General features: G+C 38.5%; 1 protein-coding gene across 4 annotated transcripts in view; it reads right to left on the reverse strand.

The window, feature by feature from the left end:
* CPA6 (carboxypeptidase A6) overlaps nt 1-25326 on the reverse strand; it is a 252013-nt gene that overhangs the window by 76251 nt on the left and 150436 nt on the right. For all 4 annotated transcript variants that reach the window (XM_081816079.1, XM_081816078.1, XM_006734422.3 and 1 more), the window contains exons 3-6: nt 12525-12649; nt 6164-6278; nt 3455-3556; nt 785-889 (exon numbers count right to left, since the gene is read on the reverse strand). In XM_081816079.1, coding sequence (XP_081672205.1) covers nt 785-889; nt 3455-3556; nt 6164-6278; nt 12525-12649 — 447 coding nt within the window. The remainder of the gene's footprint in view (nt 1-784; nt 890-3454; nt 3557-6163; nt 6279-12524; nt 12650-25326) is intronic.

The raw sequence follows: 25326 nt of genomic DNA on the forward strand, positions 1-25326 counted from the left end.
GGGCACATTCTGCATGGAGCACTGGGTGTTATGCACAAACAATGAATCATGGAACACTTCATCTAAAACTAATGATGTAATGTATGGGGATTAACATAAGAATAAAAAAAAAACATATTAAGATGTTGGTCCATGAGGTTGGCTCTATTGACCCATGCTTGGAATACAGACCCACTTGATACACTAGCTTCAGAAGACTTATGATTTAAATGAAGCCGCTGATAAGAAATCACAATGAATCTTCAACTGTTAGAGTTACTGAAAAATACTAAAACTGAGAACGCAAAATCCACAGATGCGAAGGGTCTTTGGTATTATATTACCGATCTGCAGCAGGAAAGCAAAATGCAATCGTTTGCTCATCCCTTTATTGTTATAGCATATGTGAAATCATTGTGATAAGTGGTATAGAATTTTCCACATTGGATATTGTATGAGAAACTGCTCTGGAGCACCATAAATTAGATGTTTAGCCTTTTACCATATATCAGCTACCTGGTTGGTTCCTAATTTGTCCACAAATTCATAAATGCTCTGAAACCCTGATCCTTTCTTTTTAATCAATGTTGGTAACTCCAACCTCCAAGGGCAGAGGTAAAGATAAACTGAGCCAGAGTTATGAGGGGTCTTCAGAACCATGAAAGTAACTCACCAAAATCACGGTGTTATTATTCAATCAGGTACTGCTGGCTTCAAGTTCCCAGTTTTCCTCCTTAAGCAGAATAAAACCACATGGGAAGCATCAGTTTACTGAAATGGACATTGTATAAAGGGTTTAACTTACTTCTTTTACAAACCATTGACAAAAGGCAGGACTAATCCATTCTCTTGCATGAATACCACAGTCTATCCAGACAGCTCTTTTGTAAGTTCGTGATTTTCTGCCCAGCTGAAAACAAGAGTATTCACAGTAACCAACTCAGACTTTTATTTTTAAATTCACTGATCAGCATACTTTAGTAAGATTTCAGTGTAGTTCTTCACTATAGTTTGAGTCATTAGATAACCCACAAAAAGATAAAGAAATTTCCTATCTATTTCAGAAGTCCAGGCCTGTTTATGCAGAAATAATAAATTTATTGCCTTAATTACAAATCAAATAACTGGAAAATAAACAAAAAAGGGCAATCCCTTAAATAGGTTTGCTTCTCCTTTTTAAGATTTTATTTATTTATTTATTTATATATATATATTTATATTTATTTATTTAGAGCATGTGTGTGAGCAGAGGGGAAGAGGGAGAGGGAGAGAGAGTATCCCAAGCAGATTCCATGTTGAGTGAGGAGCCCGATGCAGGGCTTGTTCTCATGACCCCAAGACCATGACCTAAGCTGAAATCAAGAGCTGGACGCTTAACTGGTTGAGCCACCCAGGTACCCCTAGTTTGCTTCTCCTTTAATGTAATATGTGATTGTTAAGTGAAATGCTAAATTCCCCTTCTTCCTAACCCCCTCCTCCAAGAGAATCAGAATCGCAAGGAATATTTCTTAAAGCAGTAACTATGTTTTTAAAATTTTTAAAAAGATTTTATTTAATTGAGAAAGAGAGAGAAAGAGCACAGGAGCAGGGGGAGGGGCAGAGGGAGAAGCAGACTCCCCGCTGAGCACAATGTGGGGCTCGATCCCAGGACCCTGGATCATGACCTGAGCTGAAGGCGGACACTTAACTGACTGAGCCACCCAGGCACCCCAGCAATAACTATGTTTTATTGGTAGACAAAATCAAATTTTATTACAACACAAAATGGGAAAGCAAAACAAATTGATTTGTAGAATCAAGTGACAGATTTTTCTTTATAATCTTATTATATCAATATTACTTAAATGTGGTTTCTAACTCAGTAACAAATAAGTAGCTATTAACATTATATTCATAGGGGACCTAGTTTTCATTCATTACTTCACTCAACTAATACTTCAGGAAATCCTTTTTGGACATTGTGCTTGACACTGGAGATTCAAAGATGAAAAGACAAGGAGTTTATATGCTAGTAGGGAGGGCAGACACAGGAGCAATCAATCATTGTGATGTGGACATGCATAAATTGCTTAGGGAACATGGGGTGTTTTGTGTAATTTTCCCAGAGAATAAAAGAAGGCTTTTCAGGGGAGGAACATTTGAGTACTTGGGTAAGACCTGAAGCTTGCCCAGCAGACAAGTTGGAAGAAGGCAGCTCAAGCCTGGAAGAGAATCTGGACACATCCTCTTTGAAGAACTGCTTTTGGGGTATGAGGAAGAAATGGCAGATGAAGATGGACACAGAGGCAGAGAACACATGAAATCCCTGGATCTTGTATAAAAGAGATAAGGCTTCATCATGTATTTCATGGGAGAGGGGTGTGTATGTGGGATAGAGAGACAGAGGCATGAGCCCAAGGTCACTCTGACAGTAGTGACGGATGAGAGTATGAGAGGGGAGAGGACAAGGACTTGAAATAAAGCTCCATACTGAGGCATTTATTGCAACAGTCCATGGAGAAGAGATCCAGAGATAAGTTAGGGCAAGAGTAGGGAAGACAAGAGAAGGAACTAGAACAGATCCCAAAGATATTTAGAAGAAAGAAATGTCAGTTCTTGGTGGTAGATTTAAAGGAAGTGGTAAAAATAAGAGGAATTTAGGATGACGTTCATGTTTCTTGACTGCAATCACAAAATGGTGCCATTCTGAGTCTGAAGTGCTTTTGTGAAAATTGAGATGAGAAGGTCAAATAGGCAATGACATATGAATGTAAAGCTCCAGAGAGTGGACCTCAACTAAATAGAAAATTCTGGAATGATTGTTGAAATCATGGGATGGGTATGTCCATCTAGAGAGATTGGTAGAGGGAGAGCAAAGAGTCTGAGCAGAGAGTCCTGGGATGATCAGAAACCATGGGAAGGGCAGGGGGAGAGGAGCCACTGAATGAGACTGGAGGGTATGGTCAGAGAGATAGGAGGAGAACCAACTAGGAGTCATGGTTGGTTTTGGCAAGAGAAGTTTTAGAGGAGCCATGGGGGCAAAGGCCAGTGAGTCAAGGTCTGAATGGGAGGTAAGGAAATAGAAACAGTGATATAGGGAAATCTTTTCAGATGTTGGGCTGAGAAGGGATAGAGAGCTCTGGGTCAGTAGCTAGGAGACAATGCAGAGTCAAGGGCTGGGAAGGGTGTATACTTCTTACACATTTATGTAGTTTTGCATTGGTTCACCTTAAGTAGCACCAGCTCACAAATAATTTTGAATGCCATTATTTGTAAGTGCACCAATAACTCTGAATATGTTAGAAACAGCATTCCCTGGAATACTCAATGGCAAAAATTAAATATGGCCCAAAAACCTAAGGGAAATATTTTTCTTAAATTATCAGATGATGTTAAATATGAGATGCTGTGAAAGACCATTTCATTTTTTCCCCCATAAGTCAAGCTTGAAAAAGATGAATGTTTACTAAATATTTTGTTAATAATTTATTTTTACCTTTAAAACATAAAGAGGCCTTCCCTCATACGATTTTCCAATAGAGAACACGTGAATGAGACCTGGATGAGTTTTATTTAGATGATACATCCAATTTTGAATCTAAAAGCAAAAAAATAAAAACCATGTCAGACTCTCCCAATTATGGAGCTTTCAGAGAACAAAAGGTAACAAAAGGCAAAAATAGGTCTCAGAGCTCAAAGAGCATACATGAGTATAAACTGAACAAAAATCAGTTTTGTATTTTTAATTTTCCTTAAGATACTTAAAATTATATTTTATTTTCTGTCTTTACAAATAGTAGCTTCATGTCTTTATATTGTTCCCTTTTTAATGCATACCTTCCACTACCGTTTATCATTAGTATCTTGATGGCAGAGCTTTATAGAAAATTAATCAATGTGTTCTGGGTCTTTTTGAAAATAAAAATTTATTTCCATTCCCCCCCCCCAAGTATTTAAGAGGAAAAGAAATCAGTTTCATGAAAACCATGCGAACTACTTGAAAGTGTCTATTAAAGTCCCATATATTGTAATTTGCCACTGAACAGAAGATTCTAAGAAAAAGGCATTGTCTTCTGCATTTAAAGGTTATTTAAGTCACACATCAGAAGGCATACCCTGAATAATTTCCCCCATAATGGTGATACATTTGTATTGATCCAGTCACACACACTTATCTGTCATCAGAAGAAGGTATATTTGAGATGGATGAATAAGGCACTTAGAAATATGGATGACATTTCTGACTTAAAAGCCTTACAAGAAGTAAGGAAGTCACAGAAAAGTGTCCCTTTAATCCATGATGTGCAAAAGAGTCTGTGCTGAAAAAAATAGATTTTGAGAAGTACCCATGCTTTCTTTTCTTTTCTTATTTAGTCCAATGAGCAGCATATATATATATATATATATATATATATATATATACACACACACATATATAGTATATGTATATATATATCTTAAGTGTATGTATGTATGTATATGTATGTACATATCTATAGATATATTTAAAAAATTTTTTTCTAGTGCATTTTATAGCACTTTCATGTGCCAAACTATCTAAAACCTTTCCATTGCTTTTAATTTCAAGCTTCTAAAACATATGTTGGAACATGAAATATATGAAAATAATTTTGAAAAGAAAGTCATTATCAAGAGAATCAAATATTCTCCTTAGAATATAACAGGAAAAATGAAGGGGGGGAAATCAGAGAGGGATACAAACCATAGAGACTATGGGCTCTGGGAATCAAACTGAGGGTTTTAGAGGGGAGGGGGGTGGAGTGATGAGTGACCCCGGTGATGGGTATTAAGGAGGGTCCATATTGCATGGAGCACTGGGTGTTATATGCAAACAATGAATCATGGAACACTACATCAAAAACTAATTATGTACTGTATGGTGACTAACATAATAAAAAAGATTATTAAAAAAAATAAAAAAATGAAACTCAGAGTAGAATGGTGGTTGCCAGGGGATAAAAAGGTGGAGGAATAGGGAGATGTTGGTCAAAGGGTACAAACTTTCAATTATGAGATGAATGAATTCTGGGGATGTAATGTATAACATGGTGACAATAGTCAGTAATACTCTATTATACACTTGAAATTTGCTAAGACAGTAGATATTAGTGTTCTCATAACACACTAAAAAATTGTAACTATGTGAGGTGATGGATGTGTTCATTAGCTTTATTGTGGTCATCATTTCACAATGTATACGTATCTCAAATCAAGCTGTACACCTTAAACACATACAAATTAATTTGTCAATAAAACTGGGAAAAGAAAAAAAAGAATATAACAGGATCACATTAATTCTATGCCTGACATTCCTTTGCTCAATTCAGGGGAAGCATGGAAAATCTATGTACTTATTCATTTATTCATTCAACTACCTACTTTGGAGGTTTCTATTTGCTTGCCACTGGGGATTTAGTGGTGAACAAGAAAGAAACGGCCTGCCCTCATGGAACTTGCAGCTTATGAGGAGAGAAAAGCATTAATCAAAGGATCCTACAATTACATACATAAAAACTATGATAGATATCATATCCATGTGCTGTGGGTACATGTAACATGCTGGGGTTGGAGATGGGGAGTTCTAATTTCGTCTTCGAGAGTAGAGACAGCCATCTTTTTGCTTGAGCTCAGATTCAAAGAGTAACTAGCTATTGTCCAGGGTGGCCAGTAAAGGATGTGGTGGTAGGAATGAGGTTGTTGTAGAATAAATAATAGGAAGAATAAGTAACAACATATGAAAAGGTCCTGAGGTTCCACAAATAGGGCTTGGCCTTTGGGAGGTCTCAACTTGTGCAGAGGCTGTGGGGCAAGCATCAACGTTCACTCCACCCCTCATCCAAATCACTGCCCTTGAACTCTGACTAGATCTACCTTCCATGGATTTTTAGTTAAGGTTTTCACAACTGCAATTATAGCCACATTACCTCACTTTTCCGTTGCCCTTCCCATGTCCTTTGCAGGGGTGGGTTGCATAAAGGAAATGAAATTCAAATTATTTCACTACTTCTTATAAAGGCTTATTAATGGAAGAGATGATGAACTGAGGTGGCTAGGCAATATAAGAGCTTTATGTATTCTTCATATGGCTCCTGCCTCTGTCTTTATGCTTTTCTCCCAACCATTAGACCTAAACGATAAAGATGCATTTGTTAAAAAAACAATGAAAGCTCCTCTGATTACATACTTCTTCTAAAGAGTGATAAACTTCATAATTATATCCAGACAGGTATCTTCGATTTCTTTGGGGTCGCAAACTGCTTGTCTTTTCCAGTGTGTACTGAAGATCTTCTATGAGGATCCTGGATTTGAAATGATAGACATGATGCAAATTGAATGGAGAGCACATAAAAATCAAGCAATTTGAAAAGAAAATTATGCATCTATGAAAAAGAGGATAGCAAATATTGACATTTCTAAAAATACCAAATGTTGGGAACATGTTCTCTTTTGGGAAATAAAAACTGTTAAATTGGGTAATGAATATAAATGTAAAATTATAGGCAGATGTTCTCAAATAATAATAATTACTACCACTGATTGAACAGCTACAAGAACTGAATGATGGGTATGAGCATTTACATTTATTGAGTACCTATTTAGGCATGATGCTATGTATTTTATGTACACAAGCTTAGTTAATAACCCTACGAGGTAGATTTTTTTGTTACCTTCATTTTACAAACAGGGAAAATGAGCCCCCAAAAGGGTTAAGAACCTGACAACATCACTCTGCTAGTGAGTATAGAGCCAGAATTTGGACTCGGAATGTGAACCTGAATTCTAGTCTTTAGACTCTAAGTCCAGTGTGACATTATGAACACCACAACAAGACAACACACACACAAAAAAGTTGGGTTTAAAAAAATGTTTAAATGTTTACAAAATTGAGCTGTGGTATACTGCTTTTGCATTATTTCCAAAGTGGACAGACCTTCTAAATATAAACAAGTGCAACTTGTTTCCACTCAAGGTAAGAGCAATTCCCCACATTTGTCACCAGAAAGTTATGAAGCTCTGATGCTGATACATCTGTTTTTTTTGCAGCTCCTGATAGAACAACCATCATTCCCTTTAGAAAAGCAGTATTTCCCCAGGAATTTCAGTACAAAAAACTATGCCTCTTAATTGATTAGATTCTTTATCATGTATCATTATCAATTGATAAATGACAACATATTACCAATCACATCATGAAATGACCATTCAGAGGATTGTCAAATAATTCTAATGGAGAATTGCTCCTGCAATGAATTTATTTTAATATTTTCTAGTTAAGTTTGCTAGTGTTTTCACCAAAGTAGGAAAATTATAAATTTTTTCAGTTTCAAGTTGTACAGGATCATTCTAGTTGGATATTAGCTTCTTTGATGAATAAACTCTTAAGCTTTTCAGTCTTCTTTTAAAGTCTCCAAGTACCCTAAGTAGAACTAGTTTTTGGATTCCCTAGTACTTGCCCATCCATTTAGGCCAATGATTCTTAAGCTGCATTGCTTTAAAGTCACCTGTGAGCTTTAAAAAATATGTCACACTGGGGCACCTGACTGGCTCGGTTGGAAGAGTGTGTGTCTCTTGATCTTGGGGTTGTGAGCTGGAGCGCTACGTTGGGTGTGGAGATTAAAAATAAACAAACAAACTTAAAAAAATATGCCACACTGGGCCCTACATAGACGAGAATATCTATGAATAGTTATCAGCTCACCAAAAGTGATTTTAATATACTATCAGGATCAAATTTAGGCTAACGATCTGGAAGCCACTAATTTAGGCTAATTAAATCTGGAAACTCACTGGTATCATTCCTCTCAAGTTCCATATTAAATACAGACGAAGAGTAGAATATGCCTGACCCTTGTTTCCTTTTTCCTCTCTTGAGTGTCTGTGCTGGATATGGTCAACTGCCTACTCTCCTTATGGACTTCCTGTACCGCAGGGGCTGGGAAGCTGAAAACTACTTTTTCTTGACTCTCTTGCAACCTTGATTCTGGGTACAGATTTGGAAACGCTGGCAAGATAGGAAGTTAAGAATGAGGCAGAGGCCATCTCCTGCTGTTGCTGCAGCCATGTCAAGGTCACAGAGACGTGACTGTTGAGAGGCAGTTGGGGTTGCCGGACTCAGCACTCCAGTGTCTAGTCACCAGCTTTACAGCCCAAGAGGCAGTTATGGTAACAACAGTGGTGGCTGGAATAGCACAGCAATAGCTTCTGGACCTCTGGGCCATCCCGTGAGGGAGAAGTAAATTCTACTGCATTAAAGCTACTGTGTTTGGGGATCTGTTATGGGTTGAACTGTGTCCCCCCAATTCATATGTTGAAGCCCTAACCCCCAGCACCTCAGAATGTGACCTTATTTGGAACTAGGATTGTTGCAGATGTAATTAAACTGAGGTCACCAGGATGTACTCTCATCCAATATGACTGGTGTCCTAGAGGAAATTCAGTTTGGGAAGATGAAAAAGTTCTAGAGATGCATGGTGCTGATGGTTATGTAATATGAATGTACTTTATGTCACTGAATTGTATATTTAAAATGGTTAAAATGGTACATTTTATGTTGCATATATTGGGGAAATCAGGACACAAAGACACAGAGGGAAGATATGAAGAGGCAAAGATGGCCGTCCCATCTACAAACCCAGGAGACAGGGCTGGGACAGATCCTTCCCTTGCAGCCCTCCGAAGGAACCAGCTCTGCCTACACCTTGATTTCAGTCTTATAGCCTCCAGAATCATGAGACAATAAATTTTTGCTTTTTAAGCCAGCCAGTCTGGTGGTATTTGTTATGATAGCCCTAGCAAACTAATACAGGTCTCTGTTCAATAACTAGACTGTATTTTAATACAGGCCCTAAAAGACCAATCTGAAAATTAAAATAATTGTGGTGTGGTGTGGCCATTTTCCTTGTCAAGTAGTCAACACCAGCAGATTGATGAGAAGGAGCCCAAAATAGCATTTGTAAGTTTTATATTTTCTTAGTCCTTTATGGCTGATTATTATTCCTACCCTAGTTGCATATACTCCTAGGATAGTGACTAGAGCTATTGAGAAATTTCCAAGTGATGTCAACACCCAGTATAAAACCACCTCCCAAAGCTTCCAGGGTGGGTGAGGGGGGGCTCAAAATTTGAAATTCCACTGCCAATTTTTACAGGTATTTAATTTATAAAATGATTGAATTTTTTATAACAATGAGTCATCTCATCTGTCATGTCATTGAGAGGGGCTGATTACCTAGGGGCCAGACACATGGGGTCACATTATCTCTGCCTTAAAGATGACTACAGCTATATATTACATATAGTTGTATAGAATTAATGATAATCTTTTGAAAATACCGCAGGCTACAATAATAAAAGTCAATTAAAATGATCTCTACCTACTGTCCTGTGGAATTTAATGACTCTTATGTATTATTATCCTGAGACTAACAAAATGAATAATTCTAAATGATTGTCCTCCATGAGGAGACAACTGATTTAAAACATTCACTTTTTTAGATTCCATTCTCTGTGACATAAAGTGTGATATTTTATTCTATATCAGTTCCACATGACCTATATTTAACGGCAGGAAATAGAGACTTGTTAAAATAACTGGTATATCCCCTTCTACTGAATTATAATTAATGAAGCATGTGAGTTGTTGCTGAGCACCTATAGATATAATTACCAAGCTCCAGTTCCTTCCAGGCATTCAGAGAATCAAAGCACGCCTTCAGAGTTATAGTGATGACTAAAATGTGTTCAATATGAACAATAGTTTTATGCACAGCTGTGACTCTAACCTGTTCTAGAAGCAGAGATAAAATACCTTTCTGCAAAAAGCATATCAGTACTTTAGAAGGCTGTAATTATCTTTCTGGCAGGGAAGTATTTGTGTGGACCAGGGAGGAATGTCATTGCTACTTTGTACCCTGTGGCTCAGCCTTCCAGAGACTAAGGCTTTTACCATTGACTGACAGAGCCATGAGCCCATCCCAGGCCTTACCAGACATCATCAGGGATCTTCCTGCCAGTTTTAACAGTACAACCGTTTGCCAAAAAGTTGGAGCAATTGAGGTTAGCCACTTACCTCTCAGCCCTGAAATCCTAGGTTTCCAAATGAAAGGTATGTCACTCCTTCCCACATCATCAGTTCACTACACTGCATTTCTCCCCCAGAGCCTGCACTGACTCTTCATCACTCCACCACTTCCTTTTCCCTTGTGCCTGCTGGAAGCTTGCTTTCACTGTAAATAAACTTCCTACATTCTCATCTCTTCAGAGAACTCTCTCTTCTCATATTCTTGCCCTGACAGAAATTGGATTTTCTCAAGGACAGATTCTTTTGTGGCTTTCTCTTCTGCCACTCTATCATGGGACCAGAAGGAAAAGAGGTCAGCATTCTCCTGAACCCCCATTTCTCTTTCCCCATCAATCTACTTCTAGAAAAAGCTCATTTGACCTATGGCATCATGCCATTCCTTGTTTCTTTCCTCTAACTCCTGGGTACTCTCTGAAATTACTCTCCCACGGGCACATTCTGTCTCTTTATCTCTAATCTTGCCATCAGCCAAGGAGATTCATAACTGCTGTGTTGATTCTCTGGTGATTTAGTCCATCCATTCTCGACCACATCAGTCTCGGTGATTTATACTCCACTTTGGCCAAATCCTCCATGACTATCCCCTGACTCTTGTCACCAGCCATAAATGTTCTATACCAGGACTCTTAATCTCAGCCTACAAACTTTGTCAAAAATTTCTTCCTTCCGTTTCCTTGTTGCCCTCAGTCATGCCATATCTGCTTTCAATATAAAGATCCTTATCCCCTTCTTGATTCTTCCATTTGACTCCATCATTCCTCCTAGACTGTTCTCCTTTCCTATCCAGATTTGACACCATGGATGAATACTTGAACTAGTATTTCATTAGGAACCTCAACTTCCTTGCCATCCTGACCTTTCCGTGGTCCTAACCCAACAAAACCTCAACTGTGTATGAGCACTAAATCTTCCTTCTTTTCAACAACCACTTTTATTTGTTCTTACCCCAGTTTTTCTCTTGGTAACTTTCTTCAGTCCCTGTTTCTTCCCTTTCAGTAGATAATTTTGCTTCCTATTCCATATAGAAAATTTAGCCATTAGTTATGATTTCTTTTAAGTTGTTGACTCTCCTCTTTATAATCTTAACTAGACTCACATTTACCTCTTCAGTCATACTGGATAAGGTATCCTTCCTAGTGCTCAAACCCTTTCCTCCATTGATGCATTCTATCCTGTACCATCAATGTCTCATTCCCTAACTTGTTCCTCCCCTCAGCCTACAGACATACCAAAATTGCCTCTTACCCCTTAAAATCCCAAATTTCAAGCAGTCATTGATTCTGTATCTCCTTGTAGTCATTCCTTATTCTCTGCCTCTCTCCTTATTTTAATTTCTAAGAGCAGTAGTCTGCTCTGCTTCTCCCTGTTCTCACCTCCTATTCACTTCTGTCTTTCTCTGTCTTCTGCTCCTGACAATCTAATCCCACATCCCACCATGAGAGTTACCAACACAATTTACATTGCCAAATCCAAAGGAAACTGGTCAGTCCTTTTTCTTGCTGGATATTACTGTACACTTGGCCCCACTAATATTCTCCCTCTTGAAAGTCTCTCATTTCTTCTTTGACTTCCGTGACTGTCTTCTGTTTGCTCCATTCTTACTATGTAAGTATTCCTTAAAAAAACACAAACAACCCAAACCAAATACCTCAAGATATCCAAATCCATTTGGATCTATCTACTCCATTGCCCAAGCTAGAAGATTTGGGACTGTCCTTGATTTCTTCCTCCCCATATCCAACCAAGTGCAGAGTCCAGGTGGTTTTGCCTATTGAGTATTTTTTTGAGTACTCTCCTGATCACACTACTCTGGTCCTGACTCAAGGCCTCACAACCTCTTACTTGGACTATTATTGTAGTCTCCTATTGCTCCTCCACCCCACTGACACCTGGTGCCCTTGCTTATATCCTCCCAGTGTGCAGCACCACACTAGTCTGAGCTCCTAGCCCTGTACACATCAGACTCCCCACAACCTGGTCTTCCCTCAACCTCTCCAGCATCTTTTATTTCTACTCCCTGTGTTTGTACAATAATAACACTCAACCACTTCAGTTCCCTAAACAGGTATTATGCTGCTTCTTCCCTTTGCTTGCACTGTCCCCTCTGCCTGCAAGTCCTGAGCCTCATCCTGTGCTTGGTTTTCATTGCTCCTGCAGAAAGCTTTATCTGCTCTTGTATTCTTACCCACTGCTCTCCCTTCCTCACACAGAGAAGATCTTCTGTGTTTACACTGACCACCTAGTGGTAATGGTGAAATGATATGCCGGTGTGGTTCTCCCCTCCCCGTTACACTAATAAGCTCATTAAAGGTGAATATAACTGTGTTACATTCGTGTCTGTTTTTGCAGTTTGAAACACAGTACCTGAAACACTGTTATAGGCGCTCAGTAAATAACCTGAATACAGCTCTCATTCAGTTCAGTTTAGTACTAATGAATTAAGCAAGTGAAAAAGAATGCTTACTTGTACTGGATGTTGGCTTCCTGTAAGAACGCTAACAGGGCTTGGGAACCATTTTGGGGAATATGGACATCAGTAACTGCTCCTTTTGAGACATAGGAGATACTGCTGGGCTGCCACAGGTCCACCTGTAGTGCAGGAACCAACCTATAATTCATATTCCGTGCAGGTGGGGAAAGATCCATGTCACAATGTGAAACATGTCACCTTGTTTATATTCAGAAACACCAAACACATTTTGGATTTAGACTCAATGCTTTCATCAGCAGGGTAAAACTCTTATTTGATTTTGAATTAGGGCTCCAAATTATATCCTATCTGTAACAGAATTTGATCATAATTTACAAGTAACAGTTTAAAGAACAATATACATTAAAGCTACAAGGTAAAAATTAGATAAATAGTTTTAAGTATGACTTTGATATTCTTAAAAATTATTATACAAATACTTGAATAAGAGAAAGGAGGATATAAATTCCCTTTTACTTTACTACACAACCGAACTGTGGTAGCTTGGCAACGTGTGGTAACTTTAAGCAGAACACTCGCCAGGTATCTCCTCCTTCCCCAACACATGCCTTTTACCAATTCTCACATGGCTGTAGAAACATCCCTTTCTCAGGTTGGACTTTTCAGCTAGGGTTGTCTCCTTGTCAAGAGTTCTTGGAGCACCTTGTGCTTCTTTCATTCCCTAATTTCAGCTTATCAGAATGTAAGCTCCATTTGGTCACCACCTCATTCCAAGTGCCCAGAATGGTGCCTTGTGTCCATCAGCAGCTCACTGTTGCATACGTGGAGACCCCATGTAATGTTCACTGTCCGTTCACCTCATGTTCAGTGTTGTGCAGGAAAGCAGGAGTCAGCTGTGTCTATGCGTCTTACTGTAGTGTTCCCCGTGCCTTCACAACCAGTAGCTAGTGCTCTGCATTCACTGAAGGAATTACTGAACTCGGCTGGGAGGGAAGAGAGCCCTCTCTCCTGTACAAGCCTAGAGCTACAATTTTCGATTAGGCCCACTTTGCCTTTACAGTTGTGTAAGTCTCTGTGTTTGGGACTCTTCTCTTCCTGCATTTCCAGCCTTAGTCTGTTACAGGGCCTTGGTCTCTGATCTGATAAGATTCAGTTACTTGATCCTCACTTAGGTGTCAGGGTCTGCATTCTGTTAGGGAACTCTAGAAGACCAAAAATACTTTGTGACTCAAGGAAATAACACCTCTGGTGGTATAATTTAATCTTGAACAGGGTAGAGAAGCATTTGTTTTGGGGACAAAGAGTCTACCTGTTTTTTTTTTTTTTCAAGCAGCTGACTCCTCCTCTAAGTTGCAGGGGCTAATCTGACTCAGCTAATGTGCTAGTCCAACAATAATAGAAAAACAGAAGTGTGGGGCTGGAAGGGATGCTGAGAGGTCATTTGAGCCATCTGTCAGCCCCTGGGCAAGGATACATGTAGGACTGAACAAACCTGTCCCCAGTAGATGTATCCAAACCACATCTTGTAAGTATCCAAAAGAGGAGAGTCGACAACATCCTCATGTAACTCATATCCACATTTAAGAAGACTGCAGATGTTTTTCCTGATCCCTTACACGGCAGCACAGCTTCATTTTTTCTTGTTCCATTTTTCAGTAAGGGATGGCTGGTTTCTTGCCTCTGTTAGATAAAGTACATTGGTATCTTTCACTTTTCTCTACTCCCTCGTTAGGTTTTCTGATCCTTTAATCATCTTTGAGACCTGCCTCTAGACACATTACAGAGAGAGTTTTTTGATATTAAGGTTTGCTGCCATCCCTTAATGCCAGTGGAGATGAGGATGTAGTGCTGTATTTGGAGGGTAGAGAGCCATAAGAGCCTCAAATGATATGAAGAGCCAGTCTGGAAATTAGTTTAGGTGTCATTTTCTAGGGTGCATGCTAAAATAAGAATCCTCATCCTGTAGAAGAGAGTAGCTTCCCTGTAGGGAGGTTCCATGGGAGTGACATACCTCACAGCCTGACCTGGAGAGGGCTTCCTAGGAAATAGGCCATCAGACTAAGCAGTTGGTCTATAGGAAACTAACAAAAATAATTTACAAAATCGGGAATTGTATTCTGTTGTGATATTAGGAAAGTAAGTTAAAATGAATTATCAACTTTTCTTAGGTAAAATTTTGGGGAAAGGGTACTTGGATACATAATATGGGTATTTCAGTCTGGGTGGCAGGCACAGGCCTGTATCAAGATATAGGGGACAGTAATACTCATGTGAGATTTGTAAAGTGACCCTACTTTATAGGTATTTCTGATCTTTTCAATAATGACTCCAGGTAGGAGTTAATGGTAGATATGTTTAAAGAATGAGGGCGCCTGGATGGCTCAGTCCATTAAACATCTGCCTTCAGTTCAGGTTTTAGGTCATGATCCCGGGGTCCTGGGATCCAGTCCCACATCGGGCTCCCTGATCAGCGGGGAGCCTGCTTCTTCCTTTACCCCTCCCTCCTGCTTGTGACCTCTCTCTCTCTCAAATAAATAAAGTTTTTTAAAAAAAATTAAGAATGAGGGGCACCTGGGTGGCTCAGTCGGTTAAGTGTCTGCCTTTGGCTCAGGTCATGATCCCAGGGTCCTGAGATGGAGCCCTGAGTCGGGCTCCCTGCTGAGCTGGGAGCCTGCTTCTCCCTCTCTTTCTGCTGCTCCCCCTGCTTGTGCTCTCTCTCTCAAATAAATAAAATCTTAAAAAAAAATAAAGAATGGAAGACTCAGATTCATAGCGCAAAGTCAGATTTCCAAGGATGCACAGCACCAAAATGGTAACACAGGATGTGCCTAACTCTAGTGCCCATATTTATTGCCTGGGTAAGTGTCTTTAGGATCTTCTGAGAAAATAAGCAACTTCCAACTTCTTGACTTAGTGTTTGAGGAGGTCTGGTTGGCAGGTCTCACATTCTGGTTCTTTCCTGTCAGGGGCTATTCACCCTATAAATTAACATGCAGGTATTTCAAAGTTTATATCAGCCCACTCTGGTCTGGTTACCATCATTTCCTTCGGGCCTGATCACATCTGGATGAGGTGATAAACTATCTTTGAATGGCAAAGCTCGGTGACACTTTATGATGCTGACAACAAAGGATCAGTAATCTTGTCAGGATGGTCTCAGGTTGTGTGCCAACTACTGCAGGTCTTTGCTGTAAACAGCCATCTGATATTCCAGGGAAAGGAGGCTCCTTTCCAGAAACTTCCGGCCATAGAAGCTGGTGGTTGTTCCCATGTTTTCCTTTCCTCAGAATGATTACCAGTCCCATGCAGGCAGATCTATTTAAGAGGTGGAGGCAATATAGAAGCACCCGGGTGACTCAGTCGGTTAAGTGTCTGACTCTTGATTTCGGCTCTCAGGTCTTGATCTCAGGGTTGTGAGTTCAAGCCCCACATTGAACTCCATGCTAGCCGTGGAGCCTAGTTAAAAAAAAAATAGAGGTGGAGGCAATTTCGTGCATGGTCAAGAGCATGAACTTTGGAATCTGAAGGCCCTGAGCTGGAATGCTAGCTCTGGTAGTATTGGCTGTGTGACCTGAGGGGAGGTTTTAACATTTCTGAGCCTCAAATTCCTCATCTGTACTGTGAAGATAATTAAAAAACCTACCTACAGACTTTTCTGTAGGATGAGTTGGAAAAATAGAAGTAAAACACACAGCAGAGAGTCTGGCACATAGTGAGATCTTAAATATTAGCTATTTGTTTTTTTTCTTCTTCTTTTTGAAAAGCATATAAAAAAAAGCTGGAAGCAGTAAAGATAAAGTTCTACTTTGAGTGTTTCTGAGTAAAATGAAGACTATGATTAGATGATGCCCTTATTCAGACATTAAAACCTATAGACAGCTTTAAGGAGGAGAGGAACCAATAAATAAACCAAGAATATGAGCAAAGCTGGAATGTTTCCTAACACAAAGCCAAACAGCTGGATTTGAAGGCACTGTAGCCTACTGGCTAATTCCCTGGACTCTAGAGTCTCACTTCCTACGATTAAATTCAGGCTCTCCACCGATAGCATCTGTGTGATATAGGGTGAATTGCTTCATCTCTTTGGGCCTCACTTTCTTCATCTGTAAAATGAAGATGATAATTACACTTCCTGGTTGTTATTTTTATGGGATTATAGAGACTATAGAAAATGCAGTCATTAAGAGCATAAATTTTGGAACTCAAGACAGGATGAGTTTGAATCCCAGTTTTGCTGCGTGTTAGCTGCGTCACTCTGGGGAACTTACTTTATTTCTCTGTGCTTGTTTCCTCACTTATAAAATGGAGTTATAAAAACTATATATTTTATAGATTTGTTAGGCTTAAATTAATCAATGCCTATAAAATGCTTTATTTTATTTTTTTAAGATTTTATTTATTTGAAAGAGAGAGAGAGAGAGAGATCACAAGCGGGGGTGGGGCTGTAGAGGGAGAAGCAGGCTCCCTGCCCCATCAGGGAGTCTGATGCGGGACTCGATCCCAGGACCCTGGGATCATGACTGGAGCCGAAGGCAGATGCTTAACCAACTGAGCCACCCAGGCGCCCCTATAAAATGCTTTCAACAGCACCTGGTGAACAGGGGTCATTCATTAAATGATAAATGATTCAAAATTCAAAAATAATTTCTTTGCAATGAAAAACTGTCATATTTTAGTCTGGCACTAATTTTATAGCTCTTCTGGTCCTTGTGCTGTGTTTACTTATTGGCCTGGTCCAGCCTTCATGAAGCATCCACCTGTCTTTTAGGCCCATGGCTGATTACATACCTGGTTCAGGTATCAGTGGAGGTGCAGTCAGTGTCCCCCAGCAGTTTCAGAGTGAGTCCTAGCTGTGCAGATGGGAAGACATCTGGTGTTTCTTCAGCTTGGGAACAGATGGCCTGCCTCCCAGCTGCTTGAAGTAACACAGAAACATGAGAGAGGAGAGTCCTACTCTATATTTACTCTTACTTTTTGTTGGTTTGGAAAAGTATTAAGCACTTATGTGCCACATAACAGGTTTCTAAGTAAGAAACCTCCATATCAAATTTGTAGTCAACTAGTGTTTAATTTACATAATCATATTAATTACATACTAGCACGCATAAAATCTTAATGCACAGAAAAATAGCCTCTCTTATTTACCCTTAAAATTGTCTTTCTGTTCTGAATCCATTTAACCTTCTTGTACCTTCTTTTAGGATCTTTGTCTATGACCTTTTGAAAAGCTTTTATGACACCCAATTTAGGTCAAGTACCTTTCTTATCTGCTTTCATGGAACTTTTCATTACATCTCATTTTTATAGTTATTATATTAGTTTCCTAGGGCTGCTATAATGAATTTCTTTTTTTTAAGATTTTATTTATTTATTTGACAGAAAGAGACACACAGCGAGAGAGGGAACACAAGCAGGGGGAGTGGGAGAGGGAGAAGCAGGCTTCCCACGGAGCAGGGAGCCCGATGCGGGGCTTGATCCTAGAACCCTGGGATCATGACCTGAGCCGAAGGCACGCTTAACCGACTGAGCCACACAGGCGCCCCTGCTATAATGAATTTCAACATCTCAGATGGGTCAAAACAACAGAGATATATTCTCACACAGTTCTGGAGGCCAGAAGTCCAAGATCCAGGTGTTGACAGGCAGTACTCCCTCTGAAGCCTCCAGAGGAGATCCTTCCTTGCATCTTCCAGCTTCTGGTGGTTTCAGGCATTCCTTGGCTTGTGGCCACATCACTTCAATCTCCATTTACATCTTTATATGGTCTTCTCATCTGTGTCTGTGGCTTCTCCTCTTCCATGTCTTCTAAGGATACTCATCATTGGATTTAGGACCTATCTGGGTAATTCTGGATGCTCTCATCTGAGATCCTTAAGTACATCTGAAAACTCTTTTTTCAAATTAGGCCATGTTCACAAGTTCTAGAGGTTAGGGCATAGATATACATTTTGGGTGGCTACCACTCAACCTATTGCAATTGTCATATCAATATCTGTTTTCCTAATATCTTCATGAGAGCAGAAACCGTGAAATTCTTCCTGTCCACCCATATCCCTAGTGCTTAGAACCATGCATGGCACAGAAAGGCACTAAATATTCTGTAGATGGAATAAATGAAATCACCCATTTTTTCTCTTTCATCTTTCTTCAAATATGTGCTCTCTCCAAAACTGTTCCAGAGCATTTCTAGATTCCTAATTCTAGTTTCTCTTACCAAGAAATTGGTAAGGTAGTCCACTTCAATTTGTCCACTCATCCCACTTCTCAACTCACAAGTCTTTATTTTTTTAAAAGATTTTATTTACTTATTTGAGAGAGAGAGAAAAAGAGAGCATGAGAGTGGGGAGGAGCAGAGTGAGAGGGAGAAGCAGACACCCTGATGAGTAAGGGAGCCCGATACAGGACTCGATCCCAGGACCCTGGGATTATGACCTGAGCTGAAGGCAGATTTTTAACCAACAGAGTCACCCAGGTGCCCCCAATTCACAGGTCTTTAAATTTTAAATTTTCATTACATTTAAGTGTAATCTTAGAATATGCTGCTCCTTAGGTCATAGTACTACATACTTTTCTGATGACTGAAGTGGCCCTTTAGCAACATAGTTAAAGAAATACTTATATTTTATGGTTATTATTTGTCTTTGCTCTACTTCTTATGACTTATTAACATTTCAGATACCAGGGGACTGCTGGAAGGGAAACATAGCCAGAGAATATGGTCTCCTACAAGCCAAATTAAAAAAAAAAAAAACCCAAACCAAAGGCATTTGGTAGATGTTAAAATTCTGGGACTCGTTTTACCTAGCTTCATCCTCTCTCTCTTACAAAATGCTAAGTTATCACTTCCCTAAAGCACAGACCCAATAAATACAACAAAGTCTTCAGAAATTTAGGCAACTCTTGTTGATTCACCATTAAAGAAAGATGAAAATATACTATTAACTAATTAGGGGTTAAAATACTCATAAAAATTAGTGGAGGCCCAACAGGGGGATAAAATAAGCCCAAATGAAAGCGTTGTTTGTAAATTTCAATATAATAGAAATTAATACTACTAACATGAGTACTAGTCATCAGAAAAACATCATTCCTTTGAAATTAGATAAAGGTGGGAAGGCCTGGTGAAGCTCTGTTTTTGTGTTCAAGTTTTCCCTCTAATTCTCTTCAAGGCTCCCTCTCTGTCATAATTGGATAGTAAGTTTCATTTATTCAGTAAGTGGAAAAGAAAATGATTTTTAACCTTTCCCTGAACTATTAATTGGTACATTCACCAATTTGAAAGGATTATTAAAGCCCATCAGTCAAAGACTCTTGGAATATATGGGTAGTCAAAAAAGATTTAATTTATTTGCTTGTTTCAAGAAGGGGGTAATCTCAGAAAGATGGTGTTAGAATTTATAGGATTTGGGCTTGTGTTAGGTGATTTTGTGTAGGGTAAAGGAACTGGGATTTTTCTTTGATTGAATGCTGTCAGAATGAGGGGAATTCCATCATTGGATATCTTGATAATTTTATCTAGAAGGTGAAAGAACAATTGGGGCTATAATTGATAAAGAAGCAATATCAGCAAAAAAAAAAAGTGGGGGGAGGTTTTATCATTTTTCTGGTTTGGACAATTTTTTTTTGTCTTTGTTTAGACATGATCACAGTGGTCTTGTTTTTATCTTATTTCATGAAGAACACAGAATGGTCTTGTCTGGTGTTGGCACTCTGTAAAGCGGTTTAACAAGAGAACACCAAGGTCTAGCTCTTAGTGCCAGGCTGGCTCCTCACTGCCAGAGCTGCTTTTCCTTATCTCAGGATGATCACTATTTTACTAAGGTCATGTGATAACTAATGGAATGCCAAATGAGGGGTGGGCACTCTGCATTATCCGTGATTTGAGTAGTAGGGCCATTGGGATTATGGAATGAAGGATGTAGACTTGTGATGGTCTACCCAGGAGGAATTGGGAACTCAATGACATCTGACGTTGGCACCCTGCATCTTTCTGTAGTACCTGCATAGCACCACCCTTTTCATATAAAAGAGTTGATACTACTTAATTTGTGCCCTCTAAGTGAACATTTGAAGACTTATAAATACTAAGGAAAGGTTCCTAACTGCTACACTAGAGACTGAGAATTTTACAGCCACTCAGGAAACTTATTAGATCAGGGCAATATTATTTCATTATATTTTGCTAGCTTAAAATACTTCTATACTTAAGAATTGAGTTAGCATTTTTAGCCTCACTTTGTAGATGGATAAAAATAATCAGAGATCATCTGATGCATCACTTGAATATCCATTAATAAGGACATTTGAAGACAAGAGCCTCTGGGTTGCATCTTATCAAGTAAAGAAATTTCCCTCCACTTTCTATTGATGATTTATGGTTTTAACATAGATGATGTTTTCACAATATTTGATTGCTACATTCAGAAGTATTTCATTTGGTGTACTAAACAATAGTATGTTAATGCATTTACATTAAATTTTTTTTGGCTATTTTCTGGAGTTTAACACCCAGTGAAAATCACTTCAGAACTTGTTATGCATTTCTTTTTTCAGATGGTAGCTCAAGAATTCTATGTATCACAAAAATCAAACAAAACTCATATGTGACTTAGTGAAAAAATAATCTAACAGGAAATAAAAGAAATAACTTCTTTCTGGTTCTGTGTAAAATTTGCTATGTCACATTTCAGAGACTTAATTTTCTTAATTACAAATAAAGGGCTTGAACTACATTATTTCCAAGTTCCCCTTAAACTCTATAATTCTGCCAGACTCACTGTGCTTTTCTGAATATAAAATTTTACATTTTCCTAGGAAAATCTCTTTCAAGGTCACCCATATTTTCCTTCTTACTCAACATTTTGCACTAGTATCATCTTTCAGTGATCCGTTATATTGACTTATTAGGTCAGTACTGAAAATAATACATAAAGCAAGATAGCTATTCAATTTTTAAAAAGTTACTTTCAACCCCTTTACTGAAAGCATTTTTCCAAAGCAGTTAGAAGATGATAAAATAATTATTTTCTTCCACATTCCTGGCTAGCTGATGAAAAGACCAGTGAGGAACCCTCAAAGTAGAGGCCCAGATGATCAAGTGACTGATCATCATCCTTTGAACAACCCAGAGGATCTGGAGATTGTTCTGTCTCTCTGTTGTTTATGAGAACAGGCTGATTTCTAAAAATCAGCTATGGTAACTACCCCACACCCATTCACTCTTTACTGAGCACCTACAGTGTCTCAGCCATCAAGCTATATGCTGAGGATACAATAATGAGTAAGACACAACTTGGCCCTCAAGGACTAAGCAGACATTACATGCTCAGTCTATAAAGGGAAACACACTAAGGCTGTTTAATTACACCTGGGAAGTAGTTTGAGAAAAATTTCTCAGGAGAGGTGTTACCTATATATAATACTGAATGATGAGTAGAAGTTAGCCTGGAAAAGCTGAAGAGAAGTGGGAGTAAAAGGCATCATTCAGAGACTTCCATATAAAGGTGGTTTGTGTCAGGAACGAGAGATGTTGAAGTTTACCTGAGCCCTGTGATCCTGGCAAATAATAATCCCACTGCCCCTCTGTATTTTAGAATGGCTTACTCTAAGGAACCATCATCCCCATATACCTTAGAAAAGACTCACAGATTCCCTCTATGTTTACCTATGACAAGCTCAGATATGGACCCTCAGATTCCCATTCTTTGTCTCATAATTAGCTGAATTGTTTGTCCCCATTGATCAATCTGAACAAAATACCTGTTACTTCAACAAGTGTTAATTAAGCTTTTCTCTTTCCACCAGGTCCCTGAATTTTTATCCACCTTCAATTGCCATGGCCCCTCTGTAACAGCCCTTCCTGAGCATCAGCTGACTTCATAGTGAAACATCCTTTGTCTATACTGTCTGATCAAGGCCCTCCAGCTTTCAGCCCACTTCCCCATACCTGGTACTTTCTAGCCTTGTTCACTCTTCCCCATGAAAGAAAAGCCCCTTTCTGTCTGACTTTTGAGACTTGTACATCTTAAGGTTGACATGTTTACCCTTTTGCAGTAGTCTTTTTTCCTGCATTTGCAATAATCCTTTTGGATAAAGTCTCTCCTTACCTAACTCTGAATTTCTTTTTTATTTGACAACACTATACAAAATCATCCTCATGATTTATTTGGAGAATTGAAAGTAAAGAAGTAGTTCTTTAACCAACTCCTATGTAATGGAGCTGACATGAATAATGAGTTGATAGTGTTGTTTAGGGGTACTCAATGAACTAATCATTGGATGAAGTCTGCTCCTTGATAAGTCCCAGCCATGTATGCCTGTCTTCCTGTTAGCTTTTCCTCCCCAGCTTTACTGAGATATATAACATTGTATAAGTTTAAAGCATACAACTTGTTGATTTGATACACTTATGCATTGCTCCATTATGTCACTTAATTACCATTTCTTTGTTTAAGATCTAGTCTCTTAGGAACATTTCATAAAATGTAGTACTGTTAACAATAACCAAAATGCTACACATTACATACCCCAAATTTATCTGATAACTGGAAATTTGTATGCTTTGACCAACATCTCCCAAATTCCTCTACACCGAGTCCCTGAAAACCACCATTCTACTCTGTTTCTTCAGTGTTTGGCTTTTTAAGATTCCACATAGAAGTGAGATCATATGGTATTTGTCTTTCCCCATCTGACTTATTTCACTTAGCATAATACCCTCAAGGTCCAGTCATGTCGTAAATGGCAAGATTTCCTTCTTTCTCATGACTAAATAATATGGCATTGTAAATATATATTCTACATTTTTTGACCCATTCATCTGCTGACAGACACTTAGGTTGTTTCTACATCTTGACTATTGTACATAATGCTGCAATAAACACGAGAGTGCAGGTATCTTTCTGAGATCATTTTTTATTTTCTTTGGATATATACCTAAGAAGTGGGGTTGCTGGATCATATGGTAGTTCTATTTTTAATTTTGAGGAACCTCCATACTGCTTTCCATGATAGCCATTCCAATATGCATTCCCACTAATAGTGCATGTGTGTTCCCTTTTCTCTACATCCTTGCCAACATTTGTTATCTCTGTGTGAGGTGATATCTCATTGTGGTTTTAACTTATTCTTCCTGTCAGCTTTTCAGTGCCTAGGTCTTACTATGAATGTGTAGTCAAGCTAAGCAGATATCTCCAGAAATAGAGAGACCAGAAAACAGAAATACCAGAAAATAGAAAAGAGGAATTCAGAGGAAAGAGAGATAATGCAGGGAAGAGAGAAGACAGAAGTCAAAGAAACTGTAACTAATAAGAGCAATGAATGTTTCTGAGGTAAGAGAAGGTATTATATCCAAGAAACAAGAGCACACTTATGTTCATTGCAGCATTATTTATAATATCCAAGATATGGAGGCAACACAATTGTCCATCAATTGATGAATGGATGAAGAAGATGTGGTTTGGTAAAGTGGCATGGTACAAAATTAATACCCAGATATTGGTAGGATTCCTATACAGGAATAACAAAGTCACAGAAAGAGAAACTAAAAAAACCCCTCACTATTTACAATTGTACCAAAAATAAAAGAAATACCTAGGACTAAATTTAACCAAAGAGGTGAAAGACCTGCACTCTGAAAACTATAAAACACTGATGAAAGAAATTGAAGATGACACAAATGAAAAGATATTCCTCTCTCTCTTTGCAGATGACATGATACTTTATGTGGAAAACCAAAAAGTCTCCACTCCCAAATTACTAGAACTCATACAGTAATTCAGCAATGTGGCAGAATACAAAATCAATGCACAGAAATCAGTTGTTTTCTATACACTAACAATGTAATTGTAGAAAGGGAAATAAGGAATCAATCCCATTTACAATAGCACCAAAACCCATAAGATACCTAGAAATAAATCTAACCAAAGAGGTAAAGGATCTATACTCTAGAAAATACAGAACACTTTTGAAAGAAGTTGAGGAAGACACAAAAAGATGGGAAAAGGTTCCATGCTCATGGATTGGAAGAATAAACTTTGTTAAAATGTCACACTGCCTAAGCAATCTACACTTTCAAAGCCATCCCTATTAAAATGCCATTGGCATTTTTCAAAGAGCTGGAACAAACAATCCTAAAATTTGTATGGAACCAGAAAAGACCCAAGGGAATGTTGAAAGAGAAAAACAAAGCTGGGGGCGTCATGTTGCCTGACTTCATGCTATATTATAAAGCTGTGATCACCAAGACAGCATGGTATTGGCACAAAAACAGACACATAGATCAATGGAATAGAATAGAGACTCCAGAAATGGACCCTCAATTCTATGGCCAACTAATCTTTGACAAATCAGGAAAGACTTAACTGTAGAGAATAAACTGATGGTTACTGGAGGGGAGGTGGGGAGGGGGATGGGTTAAATAGGGGATGGATATTAAGGAGAGCACTTGTGATGAGCATTAGGTGTTGTATGTAAGTGATGAATCACTAAATTCTATACCTGAAATTAATATTACACAAATTACTAGAACTCATACAGCAATTCAGTAATGTGGCAGGATACAAAATCAATACACTGTATGTTAACTACCTAGAATTTAAATAAAAACTTGAAAAAGAAAAAAAAAAAAGAAAATGTGACACCAAAATGTACTTTGTTGAGGGGAGAAAATTTAGTTTTTGAGTGCATTCAAATTAACTTGCTATCAACTTAAAATAGAGTGTTACATATTAGGCTACTTTGTGTGAGCCTCATGATAATGACAAAACAAAAACCTATAGGAGAAACACAAAAGATAAGAAAGAATTTAAGCATAACACTTAAGAAAGTCATTAAA

The sequence above is a fragment of the Leptonychotes weddellii genome, chromosome 4, assembly GCF_054177405.1.
Source record: "Leptonychotes weddellii isolate Sample4059 chromosome 4, ASM5417740v2, whole genome shotgun sequence".
NCBI classification, from domain to species: Eukaryota; Metazoa; Chordata; class Mammalia; order Carnivora; family Phocidae; genus Leptonychotes; species Leptonychotes weddellii.